This window comes from Podarcis liolepis (assembly GCF_965112155.1).
Source record: "Podarcis liolepis genome assembly, chromosome: 10".
Lineage (NCBI taxonomy): Eukaryota > Metazoa > Chordata > Lepidosauria > Squamata > Lacertidae > Podarcis > Podarcis liolepis.
Genome location: NC_139562.1, coordinates 69,014,870 through 69,033,708, shown reverse-complemented (window position 1 = coordinate 69,033,708; position 18,839 = coordinate 69,014,870). Strand labels below are relative to the sequence as shown.

The window sequence follows — 18,839 nt, the reverse complement described above, 5'->3', positions numbered from 1 at the left end:
CTTCTATGCATTCAGACTCCAGCGAGGCGGGTGGGCGCGCGCTGTGTCTCGGGGAGGGTAAGATTTGTGGATTTTTTTCCACGGCTCAGTGGCGGCTGCCCATTCGAGACGGAAGATCCGGCTGTGCGCAGCTTTAAACTTCCCCCGCATCTCTATGGACCTATTCCTTCACCCCCCGTGTGGAGAGGGGTCTTTTCCGGCGGCGGCAGGAAATGCTCGTGACGTATTTCCCGTTCAGTCCCGGAAGGAAGAAGCTCGGAGATGCTGCGTAACGCGCACGCGCAGTAGCAGCCGCCGGTAGAAGGCGTCTCCGCCGTCGGAAGCTCTGAGGGGAAGACACGATGCCGGATTACCTGGGAACCGACCAGCGCAAAACCAAAGAGGAGGAGAAGGAGGACAAACCCATCCGCGGTGAGCCGGGGGCTGCTGCGGAAAAGAAAAGCCCCCTGACGCCTAGTCCCTGGTCGCCCGTTGGGGTTCCAGTGCGCATGCGTGCCTCTCGGATTTCCCCTCTGCTTATTTGCGCGCCCCCCCCGCCGGGTCCGCTGTTGCGCCCGGATAACGCGCAGCCCAGCCGTCGTGTGTGGACTTTCCCTAACACCGCGCCACGACTTGCTCTGCCCATTGGGCAGCTTCACAAATCACCCTTCTCCCCCCCCCAACCCCTGGTACCCTACAGATGTTTTGGATCTGCAGATGAAGGGCGGTGTACGAATTCTATTTAATTTAAAATCTTGCCCCCCCCCTACGTTAAACGTAGAATCATGGAATCTTGGAGTTTGAAGGGAACCTGGGGGTCATCCAATCCAACCCCCTGCAATGAAGGAATTTCAGCTAAAGCATTCAGGACAGATGGCCATCCACTCTCTGCTTAAATACCCCCAGTGAAGGAAAGTTCACAACCTCCCGAGGGAGCCCAGTCCACTGTCAAGCAGCTCTTACTGTCAGAAAGTTTCTGCGTATGTTGAGTCGGAATCTCCCTACTTGTAACTTGAATAAATAGGTTTGAGTCCTCTGGAGCAGGAGAAAACAAGCTTGCTCCATCTTCTAACCCTGTAGGTTCTGTTGCTCTTGTTAGCCCCATATTGTGGCTAAATTGTGACACTGGCTGCTGTTACGCTGCCCAGCCAAATTTAAGGTCTTGCTATTGACATATGAAGCCCTGAACAACTTGGGACCAGGTTATCTTTGGGAAAGCTATACATTATACACCCTTCCCAGTCACGTCAGTCCTTGGGAGAGGCACACTATGGGGCCATATGCTCCCAAAGTTGGTTATGTTCACTAAGATCAGAGCCTTTAGTGTGACAACGCCCTCCCTTTGACATGTGCTTCTGCTGGACATCAGGTAGATGTCTACATGGTATTGGCATTTAGGCACTGCTTAACATTCACCTGTTCACTCAGGCTTTGCCTGATGTGATGCAACTGTGTTGATGTATTAATTTGATGTACCGGTTTGTGATGTGTTTATTTTATGGGTATAATTTTATTTTTGTATTTTTACTTTTCTTCTGCTTACCACCATATATAGTTTAATGCTGGCAGTACGTACATTTTTGCAAATAATAAAACAGTAATCTTATGTCCAGATGCTATGTCTTCAGGCTGTTGGTGGGAAGTAGTACAAAATGTAGTTGTTTCACTTTTTAATATGATCTGTGTTATGTGTCTTTCAGCTTTGGATGAAGGTGATATTGCCTTGTTGAAAACCTATGTAAGTATTTGTTGCAGTTACAATTTTCAATTTTATTTTTTAAAAAAACTAGTAATATTGGAATGTTTGGGAAACATCCACATTAACCAACTGGGAGGAGTAAACAGTCCTAAAATACATACTTTGAGAGTAAGCCTCACTGAAAATAGCAGGGTTTAGTTCTAAGTAAATATGCATAAATTTGTGAGTTTTGCTGCTTCAGCTGGAAGATTTCACTTTCATCTAAAGTAACAGCACCTCAAAACAAAATACAGTTTGGAATAAGCAAATCAAAAGCCTAAATATTACAGTTTCATGTGTGGTTTGGTGAAAAGATGAAAATTGCAGATTGCTGAGCCAATTGGACTTAAGTAAATATGTGTCTTATTTGCAAATAGCTGTGTAAGGGTTCATATCTCACGATTAACAAGATCTGACAAAATTCAACATCTGCTTGAAACTTGGTAGCAGTGCCTACTAGCAAGCTAGATTGACCAGTGGCCTGATTAATAAGGTTTATCTGTTCATAGGTCTGCATTTGGGAAGTATCTGTTCAAGTCCCATTCATATATCCACCAGTCTGCCTTACTTTTTCTAATCCAGGGCCAGAGTACATACTCGAGGCAGATCAAGCAAGTTGAAGATGACATTCAGCAGCTGCTTAAGAAAATCAATGAGCTCACAGGTATGTCATTTTAGGGTTCATTGAAAGCATATATCTTTTTCATTTTAGTCTTGCCCTTTCAGTTATGGAGCATATGGGCCTGTCGTTCACTACTGCTCACTCCCAAGAAAAACTCCAAATAGGAAGGGTTGTTGAACAAAACAAAGGAACTGAAAACAAAGAAACCTTCATGGGCAGAGAAAAAGGGGAAACATGGGAGAGAGGAGATGCTGTCAGATACAGAGAGCAGCTTAATTTTGACAGTTGGGATGTTGAAGCTGACATGGAAAAGGATAACCAATGTACAATTGAATATCTAGTGTGGTGTAATTGTTAAGACTGGGACCTAAAAGCCCCCAGTTTAAATCTCCTAAAATGCTCCCCCAGGAAGGTTTGCAAACCTGTTGAGTATTACATAGCATTGATGCAAGTGGCAGAGTGGTTTTTCCTTTTTGTCATGTTTATGTTGCATTTGCTGCTGAAACTAATTGAAGCAAACTAGTGCTTGAAGCAAGCTATAGCACAGCATTGACCTGAGTGGCAAAGCAAGTGGTTTTTCTGCTTTTGTTTTTTAGGTATTAAGGAATCAGACACTGGCTTGGCTCCCCCTGCTCTCTGGGATCTCGCTGCAGATAAGCAAACTCTTCAGAGTGAGCAGCCACTGCAAGTGGCAAGGTATGCAGATACTTTATCTGGTCAGCCATAGGAGCAGATAGTTATAAAAATGCATAGCAATATAGCCGTTGCTTCTATCCTCCACATGTAATGTGCAACCCCTGTTGCAAACAAGTAACATAGGGTCCTTTCCCCCAGTATAACATATGGAGTTATGCTACAACATAAATATTAAAACTTTGCTATTTGCATCTATCTGTTTCCTAGGAGCTTTAATTTAATGTTTCATTCTGACATTGTATCTTAAGGCCCAGGTGTTTGAAATCCCTGGGGGTGGGGTAGGTTACACTGAAAGCAGTCTTTAGTTGGATATTTAAAGTGCCACTTCTCAAGCTGTTCATGATTATTTAAGTTTTAGGGAGAAAAAGAAATATGGTAGAAGGAAGAGTTTTTAGTTATGGTTACCTAGGCAAGGGCAGCAGAAATTTAGCCTTCCTGTAAGTTCTTCAAGAAACTTGGACTTCGAATGACATTTGGTTGTCAGGCACATTAAACCCTCATTTGCTCACATATTGCTTGTTTAATTACTTTTCTCTTCTGGTTAGATGCACCAAGATAATCAATGCAGATTCTGAGGATCCTAAGTACATTATCAATGTGAAGCAGTTTGCCAAATTTGTGGTTGATCTTAGTGATCAGGTGGCACCCACTGACATTGAAGAAGGGATGAGAGTTGGGTGAGTTGATACCAATATTTTTACTGTTCTTAGTCTGAGTTACTTGACTAGTCATCGAGTCTAGAGTGTTGAATGCACGTTTATATTTATAGGAATATATATATATATGTTGCCTTCCTGCCCTAAACAGGGCTGCCAAGGTGGTTTACAAAATCACAATGCAATTAAAAGATGGAATGCATTCGAACAAGCCATGGTAGAACAAGTGAAATAGTTTTCAAGCGGTATAAACATCTTTGATTGCCTGCCTAAAATACATGCAAGGGGCCAGTCTAACATCCAGTGAGCCAGCACGTTGGATTTGGGACTGGAAACTGAAATAATATTTTCTTATATTGCTGCATAACAAAGTTCCTTGAGAGGTTTATAATAGAAAAAAATTGTAGAGTAAAATACAACAAGCTCGTAAAATGGAACACCAAACAATATCAACATCATACGTAAGGATTTTAATAATTCCCAGATGAAAACGAGAGTACAAGTCAACAAACATTTTCTGAAAGAAAATAATCTTTGCCTGCCTTCTAAAAGAGAGCAAGAATGGAGAACATTATCCCTAAGCAGGAAATTTCACAACTGGGATACTACCGTGGAGAAGGCTCTGGATCCTGCCTTCAGACACGGGGGCTTCTTGAAAGAACGTCTCATCAGAAGCTCTTATTGCATGGGATAGAGCAGGCATCAGATAAACAGGGTCTCTATCATGTAAAGCGTTAAATGTCAAAATGCCAGTTAGGGACCAACTGATAATAGCAGATTCTTTTCAAAGGCCTGGACTAAATGGCACTTGAGGCTTAATCCAGCTAAAAGTGGACAAGTTTTAATTTGCAGACCATATGCAGAGTGTGATCACTTGATACAAGGCACCAGACAAGGTCAGCATTGAACCCAGCAACCACTGGGAAAACTTGATTATAAGCCGAACATGATACGAAAGTGGAGTTTGGTCTTGTTTTCTTCTAGAGTACTATTTGGTTGTAAAATGCTTGCCTGCAGAATGTAAATAAAACGCTCACATCTGAGCTGTGATAAAATATGAGGCACAGAGTTCTCTGGAGAGAGGGTGGGAGAGTGACAAGGATTGAACAAGTTGTCCCTCCACCTGGATTCCACATGGCATATCTGTCTGTCCAAATATGTCCCTTGGTATTCCAAGCTACCCGTTCTGACCTCTCACCCTCACTATGTAACCAGCCTCACCAATATCAAATGGAGAAAAGCTTTACATCTCTGTGGCTGCAGTCTATGCACTCTGCCGTTGTTGAAGGATGCTTTTGCCAGACCCCCTATGAAGGGAGAGTTTGCCCCTGTGGAGCTAATGTGCATTTGTATTCTATTTCTGCAGTGTTGACAGAAACAAGTATCAGATTCATATCCCTCTGCCTCCAAAGATTGATCCAACTGTTACTATGATGCAGGTAAGAACTCTTATTGCTATTGGCCTTTGATTGTTTACCTTTGTAATCTGACTTCATTGTAACCTGCTCTTCTTATTTCATAAGATCTGTTAAAAAAACACACGTTATTGCAAATAACAAAGATGTATGCACATCTGTTTTGTTACAAAGGTAGAGGAAAAGCCTGATGTCACCTACAGTGATGTTGGAGGTTGTAAAGAACAGATTGAGAAGCTAAGAGAGGTGGTGGAAACACCCTTGCTTCATGTAAGTATTGTAATAGAAAGTGTGTGTGATCTGCTGATTTTATTCCTCTTACAGCTTTCAAGGGCTAATTGCATATACCGCAAGAACCTAAATTATTCAGTAGTCAAAAGGCTTTTCAATCGATTTACGTTTCAGTTGTCAAGATTTAATATATTCCTTTTGTTCACCTTTCGAGGAAAGTATGAATTGCTTCGTTAGATCTGACAAAACTTCATCTAGTCCACTGTTTTGGAAATTCCTCTTCTAGGCTGCCACAAGTGGGGCACAAAAACAATGCCCTTTTGTCGTCTGTCACAATAGTATTAGGGATTCAGAGAGATGCTACCCTGTTAGTATCTTCCTGTGATCAAGCTGACTGCTTGAATAGGGCAGTGCTGTCTTTGTGAAATTGCAGGGAATATGTACCATTGGAAGCTTGAAGAAAGGGAATGGCAAAGGGAAATGTCTTTATCTGCTTGCATTATTGAAGCTTCAGTGCCTTCCTATTGGCTTTGCACCGACTCTCTTATTACACTGCGCTGCACAGCTTTCTTGCCACTCGGTCCCTTCTTGACTCGTGCACTACTTTTAAAATGGAAGATTTCTTGACAGTTCATTGATAGTACTGAAATTGTACTGCTGTGGCAAACTTGGGCTCCTCCAGGGCTTTGGCTGCCACTGGGTCCAGTCTAGGGCCAGGGAAAGATACTGCGTTTCATCCTGTCTGTGCAACTTTTAAACTTACTGTCTCCCAACCACTACAGCCAGAACGATTTGTCAATCTGGGGATCGAGCCCCCTAAAGGAGTGCTTCTCTTTGGCCCACCGGGGACAGGAAAAACTCTCTGTGCTCGTGCTGTTGCTAATAGAACCGATGCCTGCTTCATCCGAGTGATTGGATCTGAGCTGGTGCAGAAATACGTAGGAGAGGTAAGGAAAAGAGGCAGCATGTCTGTGCATCTGTACCAGGGGAAGTCAAGTTTCCAGAAAGCCTGCTCAAACTATACTTAATCTAAGTTTTCCTGCAGAGGAGGGTGAAAGTCTCTGCCTTAATATTATACAGTATGATTAAAAACCTGGACCTCTTTATATATTTGTTCACTCCTCTGGCAGTTTGGGTCATATAGAATCTGAAGCCTGTCTTTTTATGTAGGGTATGTGAGATACTGTATGATGTACAGTAGGCTATTCGCATGAGTTGGGACAGCCAGGCACCAGTTATATCCTGGAAGGAACTGCAACTAAAATGATGTCCCATAATGATCACAGTTTTACCTCTTGGTTCTGTAGATTCATTTGGAAGTTTTAATATTTACTTTAAATACTCTTAACTCAAGTGACAGTTGGCTTTATATGAAAGTAAACCGTCTGTCTGTCTTTTTATAGGGTGCTCGAATGGTTCGGGAACTCTTTGAAATGGCCAGAACAAAAAAAGCTTGCCTTATCTTCTTTGATGAAATTGATGCTATTGGAGGTTGGTATCACCTTACATCAGTGCCCTTCTGAAACTGGACTACAACTCTTTATTCTTTATTCTTGGCTTAGCACTCATGGTGCGTTTGGAGAGAAACAAACCACTTGCTCGAGTTTTTACATAGCAACAAGCCATACCCTGGCTTGTTTTTCTATCTGGTGCAGCAACAGCAGGAACAGGGAAGCTAGTAAGTGTGGCCTAGCACACTACTCACATTAAAGCATAGGTGAATTTATCGCTCAAACCAGGTCCCCTTTCTCTATGTCAGGTTAGTCTGTTTGGAAGACGATTAGGTAAAAGAATGGCAGAAGCAACTTGATATTTGGACTCTCTGCTGTGCTGCTTCATGCTGGTCTCTGTAGCACCAGCAAAGAACAAGGAAAAGTATTTCACAAAAGTATATCCTGCTAGTAATATCCTTTTTTTAAAAAAAGAATGTGATATTTTGATTTACTTCAATAGCCATAGATCACATGGTAAGGGAGTACACTTGAATTGCATTTTCTTGTTTTGGGGGTACAGTTAACAAGGGTGCCTTATGTGTTCCTCCTGCTGTCTCTTTCTAGGTGCTCGCTTTGATGATGGGGCTGGAGGGGACAATGAAGTCCAGCGCACTATGCTAGAATTGATAAACCAGCTTGATGGCTTTGATCCAAGAGGCAACATTAAAGTACTGATGGCAACCAACAGACCTGATACTTTGGATCCAGCACTGATGAGGCCTGGAAGACTGGATAGAAAAATAGAATTTAGCCTGCCAGATCTGGAGGTTAGACTAATTTTATTTTGATACTAAGCGAAGTCAATAAGAACACATTTATTAGAACTTGAAGGACTGGAGGTGAAAATTTTTTCTACTACCTCTCAGAAAATGGATTTGATCAAATAGTCATTTTGCACCATACCTGATTCTCTCTTGTCAAAAGGATTCTGGTGGGCAATTTTAGACCTTTCCTGTCTGTCTTGGTTCTTGCCTGATTCTATTTCAAATTACCGAAAATTTCGCTCCAAAACATGCACTTTTTTGCTCCGAGAAAGTAAGGGAAAATGCCTGTGCGTGTTAAGGAGTGAATGCACGGATCAGAGCCATGGCTGCCGTCAGTCAGGCAAAGCGGGAGCCACTTACACGCTCTACGAGGCTCTCACTTTGCTTTCTTTAAAGCGACCTGGAGCCAGGAAGGAGGGAGGGAAGGAGAGCCATAGCAGCAAAGCCGGCAGCAGCCGCTTACACGGGAGGAGGGACAGATGCTAGCAAAGGTCTGCGCTCTCTCTAAACAGAGCAATGAGGCGGCAGAGAGACGGCAGGAAAGATAAAATTTAAGCAACCAGCAGCAAAATAAAACCAACCTCGAGCTCCGAGCCAGCGCAGTGAAAACCAGGAAGTAAAAAAAAAGGCTGGGGAGGGAATGAGGGAGAGGGGAAAACTTCGCAAATCCCTGGTCTCAGCTGATCGGCTGGGATGGAGCAGCTTGTTTTCAGGCAGGATAGATTTGAGCATTGTCTGGGTCCTAGTGCCCCTACCGCTTTTTTGTGCTCCATTCTATTGCTGCTGGTGGCTGCTTATCATTCAGGCTGCAAGGAGGAGCACTTTTACACAGCTAATGGCGAATCCCCTGCAATCCAAGTCCTCCTCACTTGCTCAAATCTATTCCGCCTCAAAACAAGGAGCGGAAGGAAGGCTGCAAACTGTTAAATGAAAAAAAAAACCCCAGGCACAGGGCAAATACCTTAAGTATACCTTTAAAGCAACAGTGCTCTTTCCCTCCCTCCTCCCCGTGGAAAAGCTCCTTGTCCCTTGAGTTCTTTTCCTTCCCTCCCCACTTAAAACATGGTTACAAAGCACGGATCCACATGGATCCTCAGGATTTTTGCATTGGGCTACCCCAAACTCACTGTCAGATCACATGTCTGTGGCCACAGCATGAACCATAAAAATCATACATCCACTGTTTCATTTAGAATATTTTTTCCTCGTTTTCCTCCTCTAAAAACTACATGCGTGTTATGGTCAGATGCGTGTTATAGAGCGAAAAATACGGTATGTATTTGACCTGGTGCTTCTGTCTAGTGACAAATTCTAAAAGAGTAACTCTGTGTTGTAGCAGTTAACAAAAAGGAAAATAATATTGTAGTCCAGCCCACAAAAGGTTGTACTGTGCTCTGCTTGTCTTGAAGATGCCACAGGATTCTGTCTGCGCTTCCTGTTGTTCTGAGGGGGTGACATGGACTACAGCATAGGCAATAGGAAAGTATGACACCTTAAGGGAAAGTGCAGGTTTTTATTTCATAGAATTGTAGAGTTTGAAAGGTCCACAAAGATCACGTAGTCCAATTTCCTGCATTGCAGAAATCTTTCACCCAACATTTGGCTCTGGGGCTTGAATCCATGATCTGTTGAGCAGCTGCTGCCTTCTGCTCACTCACCTGCCCTCTTCCTCTGGAGAAGGGGCAGATAAGCGATTAGTGGAGGCTGGTGGGCAAGGAGGTGGTTGCAGAACAGCAGCTCTGGACCTTTCCAAAGTGCTGGAGCTTCAACAGTTGCCTAAGGATGCGTTCCCCCATTGTTGTCCCTTCAAAGGACAAATCATATTGGCTGAACAACTGCTTTACTCCCAGGTGCATCACTAGACATCAGTGATGGCGAGTATCAAGCAGCTCTCCAGGCCTCTCTTTTTGGCCCTCTCATGTTTTCCCCAGGCCACTGGTCCTGCTCTGTACCCTCAAGTGCTTTTTGCTCGACTGGAATGTGTTTCTGAACTGGGACAACGTCCCTTGCTTGAATGGGTGGAGGGTGGTGTGGCTTGAATGTAACATCTACCAAATTACGAGTCACATCTGTTGCCCTGCTGACTCTTTGTCTTTGGCCTTCCCAACACTGATGTGTAGATGGCAACAAGGGGATGAAGCCCTTATGCTTAGTCTGGCTGTGGTTGTTTTTTAGGGACGAACTCACATCTTCAAAATTCATGCCCGTTCAATGAGTGTTGAAAGAGACATCAGATTTGAGTTGCTAGCTCGACTGTGCCCTAACAGCACTGGTAAGTCAAACATCATAGTTCTTGTTCTCTCTCTCTCTCTGTTTGGTGGTGATAGTTGTTTCAGATTGTTTTTACATCCACTGTTCTTCCTTGCAAGGTGCTGAAATTCGAAGTGTGTGTACAGAGGCAGGTATGTTCGCCATCAGAGCAAGGAGAAAGATTGCCACTGAAAAGGACTTCTTGGAAGCTGTGAACAAAGTAATCAAGTCATATGCCAAATTCAGTGCTACACCTCGTTACATGACTTACAACTGATTCTAGATACCACTGAGAGATCTCCTTCATATGGCTAATACTACGCAGAGTAATATCAAAAGTTCTAGTTTGTGTGTGTGGTGTAACATAGTTGGACTAGTAGAAATAAATGGAATATTCCAAGTTACATGGTGTAGTTCCTTATGATATTCAGTAAAAATGTTTAACTGCATATTACCCTTCCTAGATCTAATGAACTCTGTTTGGGAGCATCTCTTCCTTTCTGCAAGCTTTTGAGTGGGACATACCCTGTACAGCACTGTGAAATCAGTAACTACCTCATTGAAAGTGGAGTACATGTTACCTTCATTAATAACAAACCCCAACATTTGAGATTCCAAAACTTTGGCACCAGTTTCAAGGGAGTCATTTTGCAGTGAAACCCCCGTTTTTTACAGTGCCCCACAGTGCCTTTTTGTATCAGATTTTGGTGTCATTTAGGAGGAAATCTGTAAAAAGGTTTTTCATTATACACTTGAATTACCATAACAATATGCTTAATCAGACTAGATCACTGGCCCCCCTTTTTAAAAAAGAATAATTGCCATTAATGTCTATTACTGTCTCAGGTCACAAAACCTTTAACCTAATAGATGGGCACCATCAACGTGTCACAGGTGCAGATCTATCTTGACTACCATAACATCTAAAAATAAGCAGAAGGGAAATGGAAGAACTTAGCACAAGCTGCAAAAAATGGCTTTTATGGGATTTTAAAAATTGACTACATAAAATGTAGTTTTGAAAGCCAGTGCTGAACACTTCAAAGATATCGTACAGTGCAATTCTTCAGTAGATGGTACAAGAATACATTTTACAACAATGCCTCCACAATAAAGCGTCAAAGGAAAGTAGCAAGCAGTCCATGTCTCCTAGGCTTGCTGCATCATCTGTACTCTTTTCAGTAATCCACAGTGCTAAAAATATCCATGTAGTGCAATATCTCATCTGCTGGCACATTTCTGAACAACAACAAAAAAGAAACTCCCAAATCTTTTAGGATGCTTTCAGGAAAATACACGAGTCTTCTTTTTTTATACAAACCAATTCAGGCTATACCTGACTTCAATTTTTGAAAGTATTAAGGCTTCAAATTCTTCAGAGAGCATCCTGGCAGAAAACAAGGCGGCCCTAGTACTGTGTCACATACCCGTAAGACTGGCTAATCTTAGGCGCTGTATAATCTGTGCAAATTAAGTATTAAAGAGAAGCCCTTGGAATTTAATCAATGCACCACCATACGATCTATGATGCAGGAGTTCACACCACAACATCTGCAGGAGTCTGCGAGGCTGAGAGGCCTTTCAGTTGGCTGAAGAGGACAGCATCATGGGTACTGGGAAACAGCAAGTCTCTGCGAGCAGCTTTGTCAAAGAAATGCAGTCTAGCAAGGTTCTCCACAACCGATCCTAGGTAGAAAAGAAAAAGCTTTAAAGGGGTGTGGGTGTAAAATTGTACAGCCTCTATTTCATTCCTGTGATCTGACTAAACAGCTTACCTATGCAAAACCACACACACCTGCCCATGTAGCTGGAGGAGGAACAATGCATACAATGGGTGGTGTGTGCAATATAGGAGCTACGGCTGTATTTATATAGTCCCAGTATGGAGGAAACTGAGCGGCATTCAGCTAACTAGTTTCATCAACACAAGGATGTCCACTGGCACAATGGAACTTCACACCCTCCCATTATCTGCTCTGGAGGCTTGGGGGAACCCCCAGAACAGATTTATGGGGCTCATGGTGGGAGTAAGTGTCAAAATCTGCTCTGGTGCCTCATGCAAGTCTCCAGAGCCAATTTTAAGGGAGCAGAAAGAGGGAGGAGGCAAGAGAGGAATAGGAAGAGGAAGCTTTGCTCCATGCCCTGAAGTCGGTAGCTTCATAGGTGTTGCAGCACTGGATGTGGCCCCAAATATTGTGATATTTTAAGACACCATTTCTAACTCCCATGGCTGTGAAGAGGTGCTTGTGTGTCCGTTCAAGCACCCTTGAGAGTCTGCAGCAACCAAATGTGTGCAAAATGCCTGAACTTATTTTGAATACTGAATTTGAGCACTCTGACAGAAAAGTTCAAGTAGTAGTCCAACATGCATACAAATTGGATGCAGCATCACCCATAGTGTGGTGAAAAACTTCAGAGAAACACTGCAAGCCAGAAAGCACTTTTGGGCACACTAGAGGGCACTGCCGAGTTTAAAAAGCAGCTGGATAAAAGTGGATCAAAAGTCACAGGCTGTTCTTTTAACAGTAACTAGTGTGTTAACCAACTAACAAGATCCTCTCCTCTTTCTTCAAAAATGCCAACAGTTACACAGGTAAGGACCAAGTATCTCATTCCTTGGGTTTATCTTCAACAGTTGTAGGTTGCTGGGATTTACATTAGCACTTTCTCCTGTTCTTTAGCTGAATTTGCTGGTGTTACAGTCACTTCATCTGCACTTCAGGCAGAAAGGAGAGACAGGCATAGCTTGTATGATATGGGGTTGATCAGGAAGCCACACATCAGTAACACAGCATGTTTTTAGCATCTTTGCTATGTACAATCAGGCAGTAGACCAATATTTGCCTCAGGCCTTAGAGAGCTGCTGCCAGTTAGATTATATGATGCAAGGCTAGATGTGGGGGTGGGGGAGGGGGGGTCAAAAGTGACCACAGCAAGTCCATGATTTCCAGCTGTCAAACAGGCTTACCATTGCAGCCGCTGATATACACTGAAACTCCTATTTCTTCATACTCTTTTATGATCTACAACAGTGCAGAAATTAATTTGCAGTTAATATATTTGTATTTTAAAAGTCATCGTCATAACATACACATGCCCTTTTGAAATTGAGCAGTTATTCTAAAAATACCAAGGGAGAAATTGGGAGGCAAGGAGCTTAGAAGTGCTTAGAAGTGCAATCCTTTGCATGCCTATGCTGAAGTTAAGTCCTTTCAAATTGAATGGGACTTAATCTCAGGTTAAGTGTCTATAGGATTGCAGCCTAAATAGCTAGGGAGCCTGTGGCCCCCCCAGATTTTGCTGGACTGTGACTCCCATCATATTTGATTACTGGCTGACCAGTGACACTTGGAAGGCCACAAATCCTCCCACCCTGTTTTGAGGCCTAAGACAGTAGGAAGCTCTTCTGGGCAAGCCTCTTTGAAATGGACGTGAGCTGTGCACAGTCTTGTGCAAGAGAACTTCCTTTGGCCTCACTCCCTTTACTTGGTACGTGGATGCATGAAGCTTTGTCTTTGATGTGTGCCTTAAAGCAGCGAAAAGTATTCTGGTAGCAAGGTATGAAGTGTAGGATATGGCAATGAGATAAGATGCCACGTACTGAATTTAGGGCTTTGACTCCAACTGAATCCACGAAGTTCACAGGTGAACAATCCAAAATGATGGTGTGAATGTTGGTCACTGGCTCCATAAAGCGCTCGAGCTCTTCGGGAGAGGAGTCCTGCGTAGTTGCAGAGAACTTTCCGTTGAGCGGCAGTTCGTCATTCATTACTTCATGTTTCACACTGTTCTCTGTGTAGTTTGTCTTTCACAAAAGATAAATAAATACCAGACTTAAGTATAGGTTTTTGCTTCTTTCAGACTCCTACAATCAGCACAGGATGTCATATCAACTCTGCATAATAAATAATAATAATAATAATAATAACTGTTCCACATGCACACTTGTTCTCTGTGTAAATGAATGTAAAGGGTTGACTATGTAAATATTTATCTAGAGCAGTGTTTCCCAACCTTTTTTGGGCAAAGGCACACTTGTTTCATGAAAAAAATCTCGAGGCACACCACCATTACAGCCCCGTGACGTCAGCGCGCAGCGTCACGCCGGGAGGGACATGAATTGCTAGCAAATTACATAATCACCTCCTTGAGGGCTGGCTCATCTTCTCCGAAGGCAGAACCCCATTAATTAACAGCACAGACTCACACCATAGCCAAGACGAGGGGGGAAAACCTCAGTCATGCACAGTCATGCACATGTGGGGGCTAAATGAGGACGAAGACCAGGCAGAGAGCAGGGTTCAAATCACCCCACCTGGCCAGGACAATCCCTGGGTGCTCCCTTGGGCCACTCGCCTTTCCCACCTCACAGGGCTGTTGTTGCGAGGATAACACGGGGAGAACCACGCGCGCCCCCGGGAGCTCCTTGGAGGAGAAAGCGGGCGATGAATGCAATGCACGAAATATATGAGAGGCGACCAGGTTTTGCAGGTGAGGGGCCCCCGCCAGCCTCCGCTTCCAACACCCGGCGCAACGACGCCGAAGTTTCCCCCCGGGCTCAGCTCGGGGAGCAGCGCTGCTCCCCCCCGGCTCCCCTTCGCCCTCCCGGCTCTCTCTGCCGCCCACTGGGGACCCCCCTCACCTGCCAAGTCCGGAGCACCGGTGGAAGTTGCATGCATGCATGCAGGGCGCCGCGTTGCCATTGCATTGCACTGCACTCCATGCAACGCCTGCACGCATGCATTGCCTTGCACGCACGCCAAGGGGTCTCCTCGCAGTCCGATGCGTCTCCTCCGGCGCGGATGCAGCATTGCAAAAATAAAAACCCCTCGACGCAGCCCTACCTGGGGGGCAGCCTCCGCTGCCGCTGCTCCGCCTCTGCGGGGATCCCCGGGCTCCATCCTGCCGCCCGATCTCTGCGGGGGCGCAGGCAGGCTGCGCGGGGTCTGCGCGGAAGAGCCCCTGCCCGCCCGGCCGCCGCCGCTGCGCTCATTCCATGGCCGGGAGAAGAGCGCTTCAATCAAAACGCCCGGCCTGCCAGGCCACGCTGGGAAACGTAGTTTGCGCACCCCGCGCGGGCGCGGAGCCCAAGGGTGAGGGGACTACGGATCCCGGCAGCCCCCGCACCGGGGACGGAGGGGGAGAGGCCAGGTGCAGGGATGGAGGGACGGGTGGGCGAGCGAGTGAGTGAGTGGCAGCCGCCAAGCCTTGGCCGAGAGCCAGGAAGGGCCTCCCTGGAGGAGGAGGAGGAGGAGGGAGGCGCAGAGCGGGAGGGAGGGAGGGAACCCCAGGGGTCATCTAGTGACGGCGCCCCAATCGGAAATTTGACTTAAAAAAAAAAATCTTTCGAATTTTTTAATTTTTCCCGCGGCACACCAGGCAACATCTCGCGGCACACTAGTGTGCCGCGGAACAGTGGTTGGGAAACACTGATCTAGAGAGCTGTCATTGTTTACATGCAAATTAGGAAATATCAAAGGACAAGTATCAGCGTTACTATATAAGGACACATGTTGTAACGGAAAAGTTGGTTCCACACGTGTGTTTTTTTACTTTTTTCTCCTGCCAGCAAATGGTTACAGAATGGCAGCCTCTGGTTGGCTGTGGTTCCAGGAGGGAGAGTTTAAAAGGAGAGGCTTTGGATGGAGATAGGGTCAGTGTGGTTAAGTGGGTGGTTGAGTTGAGGTGGTTGAGGAGGGAGGTTGGAGAGGTTGGGAGTTAAGTAGGGAGATAGGATAGGAGTCAGGCTGAAATACAGAGAGTGTTGAGGAGGGAGAGTTGGTTCTGGAGAAAACATCCATTCCGAGTCTACAGTGAAGGACTGAGTGTAGTGTCCTGCAGGAGTAAAAGGACCGAATTTTGCTGGGAGACTGAGGGTGAGACAGGAGAAGTAGGAGCTGAAAAAGATTAGGTCTACTTAGGTCTCAAGCGAGTCTGGAGGGGAGAGACTCTTCTGAGGAAAGAAGAGACTCCAAAACCCAGTGAAGGAAGGGGTGTGTGGTGAGCCCTTAAGACTATTACTGAAAGTACCTCAGGAGCTGGAGTTGTTAAAGGGATGGGTAACTGAAGGAAAGTGCTGCCTTGGAAAGGAACCAAACTATAAAGCTGAAACCTCTGAAAACGACTTGAAGTGAACTAGCATATTATCACTGAAGTAAAGTTTCTCCACTTGTATTATACTACCTGGTTTTAAAAACAAACCTTTATTGTTTATTTAAAGAACACCTGCTTGAGACTCCAACTTATTGGTTATCACCCTCACAAAGATCCCCCACAGGATACGCTGGGATAGTTAGGTTTTGTTTTTAAGCGTTCGGGTGAAAGGTTGTTCAGTGAGGTGGGGGCAATATATTTAAGTGAGAGCGGGCACATCGGTGTGAGCGGTAACTGAGGAGCCGAGCTTGTTGCATGTCTATGCAGAAGTCCTATTTACAAGGCTTACTCCCAAGTACATGACTATAGGACTGCAGCCAACTCAACTTCTTTTGTTGCCTTTTGGGGGCTAATTCCCTGATAATTTTGATGTGAAAGATCAAAAGCCGGGCCTACCAATAGCTAGAGTGAAACACTGCCCTAGGGAGTCTTCCTAATTCTACTAGCTGCTGCCTCCATTGGAGGACAAAGCTGTGTGTGCTGCTTCCTCGACCAGCCTGTTTCCTTCAGGTGTGGAGTCCCATTGCTAGTGTTGAAATAAATTCTACTTCATCCCTGTCAAGTCAGCTTCTGCGTGTGGAATCGGGGTGGGTGGAGAGGCTCTGGTCCTTTCTCTCAAGCATATGTGTTGAAAAGAATCACCCTCTTGATATGCACAAAATCCTGTGAAAGGGCCCACCGTGTAAAAAAAATAAATCTAGTTACATCAGCCTGAAACACACTAGAAACTAAGTGCAGTGTTGGGATATGAAAACCAGAGGTCTTACACGGACAGGAACACCATCTCTCAGGGGCCAATCCCTTTTGGGGGGCATGTACAAAAGGGGACAGAGGAGGCCAAGTGTGACATGGCTTCAGTGGCCAGCTCCTCCACCTGCTGCCATGGAGGAGAAGGAGCAGGGAAGAAGCTCCCAGCTGGTCGTGGCGGCAGGAGGAGGAGCCACAGCCATTGAAGTCGCAGTGCTGCCATGTTTGGCTCCAGCCCTGCCGCCTCCCGATGCCCTATCATCGCATACAACACAACATGGCCCTGTCCCTCAGAAGCTGGTACCTCTGCTCATGGCAGGGTGAGTTTTACAGGATCATGATGTCTCTTTTCCCTTCAAAAACGGGTGTGTGAATCTGCCCTTGGGACATCCTCATTCTTAAACAAGTCTGAATCTAAAACATAATTCTCCGGTCAGTCTTTGTTTTTGGATGCCTCTCTGGAACAGTAAAAGCTTCTTTTGTGAGATCAGCGGGAGGAACAATGATGGCTACTCTCTGAGAGCCAGTGTGGTGTAGTGGTTAAGAGCGGTAGTCACGTAATCTGGGAAACCGGGTTCGCGTCTCCGCTCCTCCACATGCAGCTGCTGGGTGACCTTGGGCCAGTCACACTTCTGTGAGGTCTCTCAGCCCCACTCACCTCACAGAGTGTTTGTTGTGGGGGAGGAAGGGAAAGGAGAATGTTAGCCGCTTTGAGACTCCTGAAGGGGAGTGAAAGGCGGGATATCAAATCCAAACTCTACTCTCGCTCTTGATGCAGCAGTTTCATTCTGCACCACAAGGGGGAAGTGTGGTCAGGCGACAAAAGCAACAGCTAGTTTTGATCCACATCTTGTTCCCTATTCATATCACATGTCACCAGCACTCTCCCCAAATCCCAATTTAACAGGAATTCTATTAAGGCAAACTGCTGCTCACATGCTGTATGTCTAATGGACTTGAAACAGACCCATTCGATTCCTGAGTATTCCCTCTCTCTCCCTCATAAAGGAAATGCAAAATTGTCAATCAAATGGTCTCAGCTGCACTAAACACACACCTTTATGTTCCTATAGCACTGACACCCTTGTAAAAACCATGCATAGTACTGGACAAGGGTAGCCAACTATCAAAACATAGCCTATGCATAGCTCAAAAATAGCACCAGCCTCAAGAACATGATACTCCTTCATCTGACCCTTCTCTTAATCAGTGGGAAGGAAGGAAATTCATTTAAGTAAAACGCCAACATTGATCTCAACCTTGGTTAATGCTAACCAGGCTTCTCCAAACCATTATTTTAGATCCGGGCAAACTGGAAACCCAACTAACATTAGGCAAAGACAGCAGACATTTCAGTTAGCTGCTGGAGGGGGAAATTAATGCTTTGCAAGAAGAGAAAGTTGGAGGAGGGAGAATACATTCCCAAGGCTGGTTCTCAATTTATTAAATCACTGCTAAGGAGGAGCCAGAGCCTGTGCCAGGAAACACTTGCAAGGCTTACCACTTTCAGGACTGCTGTTTTCTTTTGTTCATGAAGGTGCTTCAGTTCCTTTCTGTGCCTTTTCTGGGCTTTCTTCCTTGCTGCCAAGACTGCACAGGGATCAACACCAGTCTATAGCAGAAACAAGGCAAAAAAAAAACCCCCAGAGAAGATTCATCTTTGTAAAGTGGTAACCAAGCCATGGGTTTCTGCCATAACAACATTACCAGGACTCTTTGTTTGCCTTTTAAAAGGTCACCTTTCAGCAGCTATTAAAGAAGTAAAATTAATTCACCTGCCAAATTGGAGAATTTACACTGGAAAGACTCTTTTTAATGGAACTGCTGATGAGGACAGAGAAAAGGGGGGGGGGGCTGGGAATACTAGAAAACAGAGCTTTTATTTGGTTTTAACAAGCACCACCTATTACAGTAACATTCCTGGAGCTTCCAATATCACCACCCCACCTGATCTGGGGTGTAAGAGAAGAGATACACCAGTATATCAACATATAGGACCTCTATGTTTAATACCAGTAACATGCAAGGTAACTTTTAAGTGTGTCAGATGAGATTCTGTGTATGTGTGGGGTAAGAATCAAAACAAGACACAAAT

The 18,839-nt window shown here is 44.9% G+C and overlaps 2 protein-coding genes across 4 annotated transcripts in view; one reads left to right on the top strand and one right to left on the bottom strand.

The window, feature by feature from the left end:
- The first annotated feature begins 225 nt into the window (after positions 1-225).
- Positions 226-10,248, top strand: PSMC2 (proteasome 26S subunit, ATPase 2). Of its 2 annotated transcripts, none has more exons than XM_083464097.1 (12): positions 226-411; positions 1,680-1,717; positions 2,300-2,381; positions 2,936-3,035; positions 3,581-3,712; positions 5,058-5,130; positions 5,281-5,376; positions 6,120-6,284; positions 6,741-6,828; positions 7,395-7,597; positions 9,770-9,866; positions 9,964-10,248. In XM_083464097.1, exons 1-12 carry the CDS (start codon positions 342-344, stop codon positions 10,119-10,121), a joined length of 1,302 nt encoding a protein of 433 aa, XP_083320223.1. In that variant the 5' UTR covers positions 226-341; the 3' UTR covers positions 10,122-10,248. The 2 variants fall into 2 exon arrangements, with proteins under 2 accessions (XP_083320223.1, XP_083320224.1); XM_083464098.1 differs by having other exon boundaries at positions 279-535; positions 633-1,717.
- A 561-nt stretch (positions 10,249-10,809) lies between these two features.
- Positions 10,810-18,839, bottom strand: part of SLC26A5 (solute carrier family 26 member 5) — a 37,557-nt gene continuing 29,527 nt past the window's right edge. For both annotated transcript variants that reach the window (XM_083464060.1, XM_083464059.1), the window contains exons 16-19: positions 18,246-18,356; positions 13,446-13,649; positions 12,813-12,867; positions 10,810-11,530 (exon numbers count right to left, since the gene is read on the bottom strand). In XM_083464060.1, the coding sequence (XP_083320186.1) occupies positions 11,382-11,530; positions 12,813-12,867; positions 13,446-13,649; positions 18,246-18,356 (519 nt within the window). In that variant the 3' untranslated portion in view covers positions 10,810-11,381. The remainder of the gene's footprint in view (positions 11,531-12,812; positions 12,868-13,445; positions 13,650-18,245; positions 18,357-18,839) is intronic.